The following is a 12893-nucleotide window of genomic DNA, read 5'->3' as shown; positions in this document are numbered from 1 at the left end:
CATCAGGTACCCAATAACAACAACTATGCACCTTCCTTCTTTTGTTAGTATTCCAACCTAGCACCCACAGTCAGATATTCTACAGAGAAGGTTCATGGCCACTGATCATGAATAGGTGTCTCTATTCTTAAGTGTGAAGATGCTTTATTATGGGGGTATCTATCAAGACCCCACTGGGATATTAGATAATACATTATATATATACTATATTATCTTTCTAAAATAAAAAAAGTATAAATTCTCAAAACACATCTGGCCCAAGGGTTTAGACAAGGAATCGTGGACCTGTATAAACAAAGCTAAATTAGATTATAGCTCAACATCCCACAAAGCAGGATGTGAGAATTCTCTAGGAACCATGAGTAGGAGAAATCTATGGTAGGGAGTTCAAAGAGATGATAGACACGACCACGGACCACAGTAGTTTAAAGTGTCCCAGCTGTGTCTTTAAGTTGAGATAAAACAGAACATTTGGATAAACAGAGTGAGAGAACAGAGAGAATGATCCAGGCCAGGGGGAACACTGAGAATGACAGCATCAAGGCAGAAAAGCCCAAGTCATGTTCAGGAGACTATGAATTGACAGTTTTAGCAAAAGAGAGATAATGGGAGACCAGGCCCACGGTATCTTCAGAGAACTTTGAATGACAACAGTAAAGAAGCAATAGGAACCCAATGAAGGTTTGAACCTTCTGGCATTATATGTCTTATCTAGCAAATCAAGATTCAAGTCTTATCTTTGGAATGTAATTACTGAAGTAAGAACTTTATTTTAGAAACATTTTCGACAAGAGGTAAACAAAATTTCTGCCCAGTTCACAATAAACCACCAAATCCCTCTGTCCAGAGCTCCTTAACTTTCCTGAGCATTCAAGTTAGTCAAAGCTTGGTTGGATTTATTAAAAGAATCTTTACCTGTGAAGCTTAAGTCACACGAGCCAAAAAATTTCTGGGATAATAATTGTTTTGAATTATACCTGTTGTCTCTGTTAATTTTCAGTTAACTCTGGTATAATATTACCAGACATAAAATAACTCGAGTATCATTATTATCAGACATAAAATAACTCTGATATAATTTTCAATTAACTGACCCCAACAATCCCCAGGGAAATGGCTCAGAAACTCTTGGTTTCTTTTCAGAAAGAAAACCCAGGCTGGTGTGGGCCCTATCAGTGCAACAGCTGGGGAGAGGGTTCAAGAATAAAAGGCTTTCCACATTGATCAGGCGGCCAACTCTATCTTGTGGGCTGCTTGAGAAACACTTTTAGAGGCTTCTCTCTCCTGGATTTCAAGTTAGAAAGTTATACAGGAACAAGCTCTCTCCCCTGCCATTCTCAGCTTCATATAACAACCGAGGCTCTTGTTTTTTTAGGCCTCCAGAGTAGAAAGCTCACTGGAACTCTTCTGGAATGGAATATGTCTTGAATATTCGAGGAGAGTAAAATGCCTAAGTCTTTCTTTGTGAGTTTTAGTTTTTAAAAAATTGTACTGTTCAGCCTGTACAGGTGAGCATATCTTTAAAGATGAATGTATGCATGTGTGCCTTAGGGTGATGATGCCACATTCTAACTCAGGTAGAGTAGCTAACGCCCTATTATAATGCACCTCACTGTACAAAGGTACCTCTTTTGGCAAAATAAAGATGCCCAGAAAAGTTTCATATGACAGAATTATGCAAATACAATTATATTTTAAAATGCCTGGGATCTCAATGTTTAAATGAATTGTATGGTAAGTCTTTTTTTTTAAATATAATAACTGCTTCCTAGTTTGTCTGTTTTCTAATTTAACTTCTCATATATTGTTAACACATTTAATTGGAGTCCAAAACAGCAGAGTTCCAAATAATCTGAATTTTTTTTTTACAGTTCTATACAATGGAATTTTACGTTTAAAGCGACCAATTTAATAGTGTGGAATCTTAAAATGCCACATTATGTTCATTCTGGTTTTATAGCTAAGCATACTTTATTTTTTGTGTTTTAGTTCTCTAGGTGGTTGCTGGTCCATCTGAATTAGACTCCCTGGGTGTTGATTAAAATGCAGACTCAAGATGTCTTACTTTTTCTATCAAATGTTAGCTCAGAGAAAGAAAAATCAGGTTCTTGGGTCCCACCTACTGAATCAGGATCTCTGGGAGTAGGGAGTGGAGTTCTGTATTTTTTACAGGACCAGGTTCACCAGGTCATTATGCACACCAAGGAGGGGAAACCACTGCCTTAGAGTTTATATAGTACCTCTCTAATGACCAAACTATTCAATTAGAGAAAGTGCCCCATTTTTGATTCTCAGGCATTTACTATTTCAGAGGTATGAGTTGTTATTGTATTTGTTACAACATGATCTGACCTATAAACTCAAATGGCTTTTTCTGCTTTTAAGTCTGTAATATTCCCACTTCACTTTCTATAATTAAAACCCATCTTAAAGAAACAATCTACAGGAACTACAAGAGCAAATTTTTAAAGGTTAAATGATGAGGTACACTGTCTGTTAGGGATGGCTCTCCCATTAACATTTCCAGGTTAGCTCTTAGTTAAAAGCACACACACAGACATATGCCCCTACTGCTTCAACTTGAAATGCTAATTGAACATCAGGTACCCAATAACAACAACTATGCACCTTCCTTCTTTTGTTAGTATTCCAACCTAGCACCCACAGTCAGATATTCTACAGAGAAGGTTCATGGCCACTGATCATGAATAGGTGTCTCTATTCTTAAGTGACATGGAAAATACCTTCCTTTCACCCACGGAGAATATGAGTCTTGTTTTGAGCATTGTTAGCTCATCAGTCAGAAATATTTCACTAAATGCAGCTACCTGAAGCACACAAAAATTCACACAGACCCTATATATTGCTTTTCCAAGCCACCAAAATGCAATCTTACCTCCCTTTCCTCTCCACTCCCTTGCTTGTGTTTAAAAATAAAATTCAATTCTGCTGATGACTGGTTTTCTTGCCTCACCACAGGAAGTAGACCAGGTGAGTTCTCACATCATATGTTGAACAGAGGGCACCAAACAGTGTCTGTGGGACACCTGCCCTCGCCTGGCGGGAGCCCTGCTGGCCTAAGAGCTGTGAAGGAACTTCTCCAGGCAGCCTTCAGCTCATGGGAGTCCAGCTCAAGTCGGGTCCCAGCTTTGGCAGGGCTATTGAGAAGGCTGACTGTGGAATCAGTGACCTAGGCAACAGGCATCAGTCTAGGTCACTCACAGCGCTGGCTTGTCAAAGGCATCCATCTTTAATCCCTTTCCCTCTCTTTGCTTCTCTTTCTCATCCTCACCTCTCGAATAAAAAAAAAGAAAAAGAAAAAGGAACAAAACAATGACAAATGCATCTGAACTCCTTGCTATCCTAAGATATATTTTTAAATGAACAATCCTAAAATTTCTTCCTGCTCTTTAACAGTTTCAATTGAGAAGTCATTTAATTGATATAAAAAATATGATCCAAACTCTAGAGTTAGGTTTTTGGGTTCAGTAGCAGTGTGTGTAGATCTAAATGAGGTTTCGTTTTTGTTTTTTCTTTTCCCACAGCTTTCTTGAGGTATAATTGACAAATAAAATTGTATATATTTAAAATGTACAACGTGCTGATTTGATATAAAATGAGTTTTGTATGTAAAATGTTCAGTGGTTTCCAAAATGGAGTGCAAACATCCTGGAGGTGGCTCAAACAATCCAATGAAGTATGGAAATAAACTATTTGAACTCTTGTTTCCTATTATTGTTAATCTAAAATGATAAAAAAAAGGACTTTAGCATTACAAATATCCAATAAACAGACTGTCACTGATGTCCTTTGGTATGAATGTCAGATGACAAAGTGAGCTCTCTTGAAGGAGGGCAAGTTCTAAGCAGCAAAGGGTTGATGGTGGGGCATTTGACATGTGCTTGAATTATCTTACCTAATTTTAACGAAACTAGTCTCAACAAAATAGACAAGTAGTTTGGAAAGACTACTGCTAAGAAACCACGAATTGAAAATGACCCTAATAATGTAAGCACAAGCTAGCAACTGGAAAAATGGCAGGGTTGACACTTCTAACTCTCAGAGTGAGCTTTTTGTCAGCCATGTAGTGAGAGCAAAAACAATGATGTTAATGACTATCTAATCATATCTGATAAGTCAGCCAAAAATATTCAAAATTATCTAGTGGGCTATTTGAAATAATTATTTATAGCCACTTTCTTTAATGATAGACTTCATGTGAAATACGTATCAGTCTTTGAAATTTAGTTTGTATGAAGATATTAAAAATTATTGTTTATTTCATTTTATCTAATTTTTAAATTTCCATTTGTGTATGTTGTATGAACATGTACATAATTTATAAGTGAATTAATATACATATTTTAGGAGTAAATATCCCATGTATTTTTCTTGATAGGAATGCAGGATCACTTTGGAGAACAGTGCTGTTGGTCATAGAGTGTCAAACTGCCAGGGTCCTCAGATTTCAGTTAAGATTAAGAGACTACTATTATTCATAAGAAAACAGATGCACAGAGAGGACAGGACCTTAGCCTAAGGTTAACACTGCTAGTTAGTAACATCTCCTAGACCAGAAAATGGAGGTCCTAAAGAGTGAGACGATTTGATCAGGATCACACTGCTAGTTAGGGATGAAGATTCTTAGTCCAGTGCTCTTCTTACTGGGTCCAGTTGCATCTCTATATAAATATAGAGATATATAAGGAAGGAAAATGGAGCAGACACTAGAAACTCAAACCAAATTGAAAACCATCAGAATAGAACCTGAAAGTCTATAGCCAGCAAGCTGCTGAGACCCAACTATGCCTTTTATACTTACAATAACTCCTGGGTAATAACCTCCAACAGTCACATTCTGAGTCCTGGTGGTTGCAGCAAGGCCCACCGTGAGAATTAACACGGACACAATAAGCAAAGTCACTGTAACATAGATGGAGTTTCGTTTCCTCCGATTGAAGGCTCCTGAAAGTACACAGAAAAAACTGAAATTGATCATTTCTGCTGGAGAAGAGTTGGACTTAAAAAATAACTAAGAAGGTTTTCCTTTCCTACTCCAACTGGTAACTGGGGTTATTTCCGGGGAATGGAATTTTGGAGAAGGAATAGAGCTTTAGTTTTACTTTTTCTTTTTGAAGTTGTCAGGTGCCACATTTACAATAAAAAATATATATTTCCAGTTTGAAAATAAACAACAGAAGAAATCTTACCAGTTATACAAAATCAAAACAAAACAATTTTTTTGCTTTCGGCATTATATAAAAGATGTGTCATACCCACTTAGAGTGTTCTTTTAGGCTAAATTATAAGGCATATGATAAATGAGAAGTGTACATGTGGAAGTATTAAATGAAAACATTTTAAAGCCAATGTGCAACTAAGGTTTTTTTTTCATAAGTTGGAGATATGAAATTTCATTTTCAGTGTAAATATCAGAACCAAGCTAGAAATTGGGATTTTTTTCACTTATTTCTGACATTCGCCACTCATGTATAAACTTTAAAATAGTATGTTAGCAAGATTTGTCGCATAACAAATGTGCATAATAAAATAAGTGTTTGGAGGCCATTAGTCCACAAAGATATGTATCAGGGGAGGTAGATAGGGAGGATTATAACTTATACACATTTAAGCTATGTGAAGGTGACATAAATATAAATGATGAGAAACTTGTTCTCCTACTCTGTGATTATCAGACATGATAGCATAAGCCAATATATATTTTTTCAAAAACAGGCTTATTAAGTCAGATAAAAATATGGTATCTAGATTTGCTTTTCAATTTAATTTTTAAAAAAGGAATCGAGCACTGCTCCACACCCTGCATGCATTTCTCTTGCCTGGGGAGTGGGGCTCTCAAGAGGAAATACCAGGGAGGAGTTACCCTATGAGAATCCAGTTCCCTAGTTGAGAGCATAAAGCAGTGGGGAGCCTTCGGATAGGGTCACCCACCCAGTGGCTTGACTGTCATTTATGGGTCTAAAGAGGCCACTGAGTTCTGTTAATAGGACCCTGTCATTCGGAGTCTTCACTGCAGCCTCAAGAAGCAGCTGTCATTGAAGCCGGCCAGACTGCACCACTGGGAGGGAGGGGAGAAGAGATGAAGGAAAGGGAAAGGAGAGAGGAAGGGAGAAAACCAGTGGAACCCAGGAGGCATGGTTGAGTTGAAAGGGTGGGGCTGTAGCTGGCCTTGCAGATCCCAGCAGATATCCCCTCCTAATAGGAAAAAAAAAGCATCAAGAGTGCCTCCCTAGGTCCAGTGCGGTCCCTGCAAGGCTCCAAGGAGGTGGGAGGGGCTGGCGGTCTCCCCTGACGTCAGCTTTGAAAATGAGGGATGTGACTCATCAGGGTCATTTCTAATAGGATACTAGTCTAAGACTATTTTACATTGAAATGTAGAAGTGGCATGAGTGTTTATAGGCCCCCACGTACTAAAGTGCCATATTGCACCCTGGGAGGAGAGGGAAGGAGAGTTGGGAAATGAGGCTAGCCTCTAGTTGGGCCTGAGTCCAGCCTCCATGGGAAAACAGAAAAGGACCACTAGAGACATCTGTGACATCAGGACCTTTTGAATGAGAGGGCTATTTGAGATGCAAATGGCTAGCTGATAGGTGGTAAACAGGATGAGTGAGCCTGGGAGAAGTGGACTGCAAGTAGTGGGCAGGATTTATTTCTTCTGTTTTCCTGAAATTAGTTATCCCTCCTCTTGATTTCTTGGGGCCCTAAATGACTCTCTAAACCAGGGTTCCTAAGTCCATTTGATGATAGACACATCTCGGTGAATCTTTAAGTTGGTTCCACAGACCAGTTCTAATCTAAACTTACCAACATCGCCTCCTATTTCTGTCTGCCTTTCTCCTTTGTTGCTCATACCCTTTCTGTCCCAAATTGGCAAACAAGAGTGAGGGGACATCTGGATACACCAAGGGTATCTTTGTGACACATGAAAGTGTTTTAATACCTCACACACACACACACAAAAACGTGTAATCTTAGAGATTAAATTGGGGGACTGTGTGTGTGTGCATAGTCTTTTAATTTTTTTTTTTATCACTTGCCTGCTCCTTCTCCACTAACTGGCTTTTGATTCTATTTACAGCTCTTGGGTCTCCTTTGCAAATATCACTCTAACTCTTAAAAGCACAGGAGCCAGGTCAGAAAAGTGACTCAGCAAACCACATGGTGTTATTCGAACATCTATTTTTTTTTTTCCTGCTTTAGAACCTGCCAGTTGAGAAACCCAGGCAAAGATCCTACAGCTCCACCAGGGCCTTGCCTTTAGACAGAATTCACTTTGAGTAAAATTCCTAAGACAACTCTCCTATTACTAGGTTGAATATTTATTCTCTGTCTTCTCACACCCTCCCCCAAGTCATCCCTTATTTTATACTATAAGGACCATACTTGTGTAAAATGAAATTCTTTCTAGTCGCACTTGGGGGTGAACCATTTTAAGGCATGGTGGAGTGAGTTCCTTTGAAAAGTGAAGAATCACCTTTCCATTTATCTTTAGTGTCAATTTGACTTAAAAGTCACATCTACTGAGAGCAAGACACACCTGTTCTCTCAAGGTGTGACTGGGGCTCCTAAAATACAGTTTATTGTGTCTGCTTAAAACATTTTCCTGATGTTTTCTTTTTTATTTTTTAAGGAAAAAGTAGAGCCCTGTTCTTATTAGGGTGCATTTTGGGGCCTGCTTTAGATGTTCCAGTAAACAAAGGTACGTCTAATTCCAATTTGTTTAGTAAATCGACATATCAAAAAACCTTAGACACCATGAAATACTTAAATAAAGTAGTGGGTACTTGAAAACTGACTATCACAGTGTTTGATATGTAGCGAAGAGCAGTCAATACTTGTTGAATAATCAAGAGGCAACGTCTCAGAATTCCTTCCCTTCTAATCAAAAAGGCTGTGTGTGTGTGTGTGTGTGTGTGTGTGTGTGCGCGCGCGCGCGCGCTCTGAGAGGGAATTGTGTGAATAAATATGGGCTACATTCACAGAATTGTTTTTTTTAAAATAGGGTACATCTGAGGGCTCCCCAGAACTAAAAGCCTTCTGGCCAACTAGTGCCACAACTCAAACGCTGCTCACTGGCCCGTCTACTTGGTGCCAAGTATGTATCTGTTTCAACAACAACAACCACTCCTGCAACCAACAGCAATGGGAGAGTCTGAAATCCAGTCATTGGCACTGCCTGCCCCTTCTGCCCCCAGCAGCAGCTTCCTGCAGAACTACTGCAGCCCTCTCTCTCTGCAGTGCCCCACCTCCACCCCAGATTCGTGAGGACCAGGATACTCAGCTCTAGAAGCACCCAATTATTTGCTGTCTCCACCCTTCCAAATACAGCCAATTTCTCCCTCCTCTGGGTTTCCCCCCTGGCCAGAGCCCCTCACCCTCCTTGCACTGCAGTCTTTGAATCTCAATCCCTCCCTTTCTCTGAAACCTGCTCGAAACTCCCCTCTTCCAAGAAGTTTTCTTGACCAAGCTCACTCTAATCACTCATTATTTCATGTCCCTACTTCTTAGGCCCATTACTTAATAAGTATATTAAATATAATTGTAATTGTGGGTCTGGTCCACAATCCATCTGATGTCCACCAGTTTCAGGATTATGTATCTGACAGGAACCAAAGTGTGGGTTACCAGAAGGTAGGATGATTGTCTCTGCTCACTTGTTTTACCTCGTACATATTATTCATTACCTCCTTGATTATAGGGTGTGTACTCTAAGTGCAGCAAGGATGAAGGCCCACCATCCTGTCCTATGCACCATGTTGTTGATGACTGACTAATTCTAGGGGCTGATCTTCTGAACTGGTTAGAATTTGCTTACCTAAGTCAGCTTTGCCATACAGGTAGGGTTCCAGGAAGTCCCAGCTTTGAGCATCCGTGGAAACCTGTGGCTGCCCACGTCAGAGTCTCAAGGTTCTGCCAATCTCCCAAACATTTCCTTAAAGATACTGAAATCCATCTGGCAATTCTTCCACCGGAGACACCCAAGGCCACCGGTGAATTACAAATGTGTTATTTGGGAGGGAAGGAGTGCCCTGATGTAGTAGAGGAGCCTTAGCGCCTGGGGGCGGTGTTGCCAAAAGGGAGAAGGGGGTGCTGTGAGGAGATGAAGGGGCGCTGGAGTCAAATTACTATCTTTCTATTGCGAAACGCCTGCTCCGCTGCAAGCCTTGGACAAAGAGGTCATTCCCAGGCTGCCAGTAAGTGTAAGCACCTTGGTGCAGTATATCTGTGTTTTAAATGTTATTGTTTTGGCTACTGTTGTGTCTTGCCTTTAGAGGGAATCCACTCAAAAATGCTGCCCTTGGAGGCTGAAACACTACCCTCTCTCCTTCCATTTCCCCATGCAAGGGAGGGCTGTGTTGCCAGAGCTAAGTGGGAGTAGCTCCCAAGTAGCCTAGACGCTGATGCAGGCCTGGGCTGTGAGGAACCAACGCCAGGGAACTCCGTGGACACTCCCCCATCCAAAGTGTGGAAACCCACGGTTACGACTCTACTCAGGAATTTGCTCGTGCCCTGGGTCTGCAGACTTTCCAAAGCCGGATGCGTGGAATGGAATCTATGATTCTTTTCCCTCAGCGTCTGGGCGAAGCCCACACAGCTTCTTGTTGCCCAGACCTTCGGGAAACGCAAGACTGGCTTAGGGTCCTCGCGAGCCCAAGAAAGAATTATTTTCATCTTGTTCCCCAATCCACAGAGCAGTGTGTCAAGTCGCAACGTTTTAGGCCCTGAGCCACTAACCTGCCCACTCCCCCGCAAGCAGATGATCCGGCGCGGGGGGCCAGATTTGCTGGTGGTTGTGGTGGTTGCCGGCAGGGCACTCTTCCCTACCAGCCTTCCCGCGCAGCAGTTTGGCATCTGCAAGCCAGGGAAGCTTTGGCGCCACAGCTGGTCAAGGTAATAAGTGCACTGCGTGTGAGGGAGAGAGAGCTGTGGGGAATCTGGTACTGCTGGGTTCTAGAATCAGACCTAAGTCTTTGACCTCATTTGTACCACGTTGCAAATAACTACGCGCTTAGAAAAAAAAACAGAGCAAATTCTTATACTGAATATGCAAAACCATTAAAAATAAGATTGTTACCACTATCTAACAGGCTACACTTCCTGTCCCTCCCCTCCCCCGCCCCCGTTAAACGAATTTTGTTTAGACTGAGTCTTTCACTGACTAGCAGTAGGAAGCTCACAGAGGGGATTGCGACCCTCTTCCAGCTCTCTCCCCTCGAGACGTTCCTGCAAATTCTTCGTAGAAAACCTGAACAGACTGGATGGCAACAATTCGGGACGGAGAGATTTTGCAGAATGTAAAGTATGTTGGAAAGAGAGAATTCGACTTGGTTAAAGTGTATCCGAGGCGAATTTTAAGATTAGGTGGGATCATGGTTTGACAATCTCCTCCCACTTTCCTGGCCTCCAAATTAATTTTTCTGCCTAGTGAAATCATAGGGCTTGGAAAGGTGCCTAACAGCTGAGGGGGACTGGGTTTGTGTTCTATTTGTTACTATCAGAACGCAGCTTTGAGGAGCAGCCAGGTTGGTGCCTGGAGGTAGCTGTACCCAGTTTTGATGAGGAAAGGTATTGAACCAAATCAGGCTAGTGGATTCCCCTACCCTCCATTCCACCCAGAGAGAGAAAGCGCGACTTCTGAAGGTGTGCGGGCTCGCGCTCGCTCTTTATTGCTCTCTCACTCGTCCGCCCCCCTCCCTTTTCACACTCGGGCATATTACATTCCGTGCATTTGGAGCAGAATAGGAATCGAATTCAAGGAATGTTGATCCTACCGCTGCAGATCGCAGGGCTGGGCTGTCTTGAACGATTCTTCAGGAATTCTCCTCCCGCCAGTCCTCCTCCTTTTTTCTCCCACCCGCCCATCTCTCATGGTTGCTCACCCCCGCCCCCATCAGCTAGGTGCAAGTCAGCCCCGCCAACCCAACTGCAGCTCTGAATTTCAGGGCAGCTCCGACAGAGTTGGGAGAGGGCGAGGGCCCTGCTTCTTTGAATTATCATTAGTCGTGAGCTCTTAGAAGTGACGGGGACTTTGCAAAGAGGGAGCGTCTAATGGAAAGAGAAGGTGCAAGTTGCAGTGAAGTGTTTTGATCCCCAGACAGCTGGGATTTACCACCGGCTGCAAGTCTATTGACGCACGCACACAAACACGTACACACCCGCACTCCGGGCAGGGAGACTCCAACGCACGCTGGGCGCTCCAACCTCGACGCGTCGCCCCCGCCCCCGCCTGGCCGCTCTCTTGCGGCTCTGGTCCACCACCCAGACGCTGGGGCTCGCAGATCCCCCTCCTTAGTCCCGCTTCCCACTTCCCCGCTCTCCCGGCGGTCAGGGCCCTCGCAGTCCAGAGGGCAGCGCATTCACCCCTTGCTGCTGCCACCCCTGGGAAAAGCGGCTAGACTTACCCATAGAATCGGGCAGGGACATGTCGCTGGACCGCTGCTGAGTCAGGGACTGATGCATGGTGAAAGCTGCCCTGTTGCCCTGGACACCGAAGCTGCTTCACTCGCCCCAGGCTCAGGGCGCCGCGCAGAGCATCTTACTCCGTGGCTGCGGCTCTGGGTCCCTCCTAGAGCTGAGAAAGATTGCTTGTGATTGCGAGGTGCAGCCCAAGTGCCGCTTCCCCCTCCCTCCCTCCTCTTTTGCCAGTCTCTGCTCAGGGAGGCAGCAGCATTGGCGGTCCGAGCAGCTGCGTGCGCTTGCGCAAGACTCCCCCCGCCAACTCCCCCCACTTGGCACCCCCATCCTAGTTATCCACCTCCCATCTTCCAAAGCCAGACGGAAGCCGTTTTCGCCCCTTGGGGCCAGGGCTGAGCGGAGAAAGAGGGGGAGGCTACAGCCTAGGGCCAACCGACCTTCTCTATAGTTTGGAGAGCGGGTCTTGGACAAGAATCCTGTTCTAGGATTTGTAATTGGGGAAGGGGTAGAGTCAGAGGTTCCGAGCTGAGAGGCGCGCGCCCGCGCGCACACGCACGTACATACACAAATACACACACACACGCGCGCACGCACACACTTATTTGTGCAGGTTTGGTCTTAGTGCTTCCAGAATGACATAATGGAGCTGGAGATGATCCAGAGAAGGGCTACTCTATAATCAAGGGGATGGGGGAGGGTGGAGGGGGCTGCCATGTGAAGATATTAAACAAACGCAGACTCTTTTCTAAAAAGTCTTCATCTTTTCTAAGATGAAGGCTGGAAAGGGATGTGAGTAGAGTGTATAAAATTATGCAGAGATGGAGAGAGGGAACACAGCCTTATTCACCAAATCTGAGAATTCTAGAACCAACAGTCCCCTAATAACTAGAAGGAGATTCAATTCAAACAAATCTGAGTCTGCATCAGCACTCCAGTTTGCGCTTTTGTTCAGGGTGCTTTTATGTCAAATATCTCATTTTCTCATCTCAGCAGCCATGCAAGGCAGTAAAACTCCATTTTACAGATGAAGAACCTGAGTCTCAGAAGGGATGAAAATTTTCTGTAGTCACTCAACTAGTAAGTGGCAGAGGTGGGATTTGAACCTAGATCTGTTGGACTCCCAGGTCAGTGATCTTCCTGCTATGGCAGCTGAAAAGAAATATTACTCTATATACCATATTGAAACCCTAAGGAATTCATTAGTCCCAAGAGGTACAACAAGATGAAAACACAAGTAGCTCCTGAAAGTGAAAGTTATGGCTGACAGACCCACTGGAGATTGCTAAGGAAAACTGGGGATGAAGTGAGAATCTCCTTGATCCTGGAGGACAGCCAAGTCCTTCCCCAACCCTTCCTTCTGGACCCCATTAGGATATTGGGCTGGAAGCACTATGTTGTTGGCCCAGAGTGTGGTTCTGATGTCCCAAAACAGCAGCAGAATGGGATGAGACCTCTTT

At 43.4% G+C, this 12893-nt stretch overlaps 1 protein-coding gene across 3 annotated transcripts in view; it reads right to left on the bottom strand.

Moving 5' to 3' along the window:
- Positions 1–11693, bottom strand: part of TMEM255A (transmembrane protein 255A) — a 46939-nt gene extending 35246 nt beyond the window's left edge. For all 3 annotated transcript variants that reach the window (XM_011378252.2, XM_011378253.2, XM_011378254.2), the window contains exons 1-2: positions 11424–11693; positions 4823–4965 (exon numbers count right to left, since the gene is read on the bottom strand). In XM_011378252.2, coding sequence (XP_011376554.1) covers positions 4823–4965; positions 11424–11481 — 201 coding nt within the window. In that variant the 5' untranslated portion in view covers positions 11482–11693. The remainder of the gene's footprint in view (positions 1–4822; positions 4966–11423) is intronic.
- Positions 11694–12893: the final 1200 nt, after the last annotated feature.

This window comes from Pteropus vampyrus, unplaced genomic scaffold (assembly GCF_000151845.1).
Source record: "Pteropus vampyrus isolate Shadow unplaced genomic scaffold, Pvam_2.0 Scaffold335, whole genome shotgun sequence".
NCBI lineage: Eukaryota > Metazoa > Chordata > Mammalia > Chiroptera > Pteropodidae > Pteropus > Pteropus vampyrus.
The sequence above is the reverse complement of the archived record's forward strand: the minus strand, read 5'-3'. Positions and strand labels throughout refer to the sequence as shown.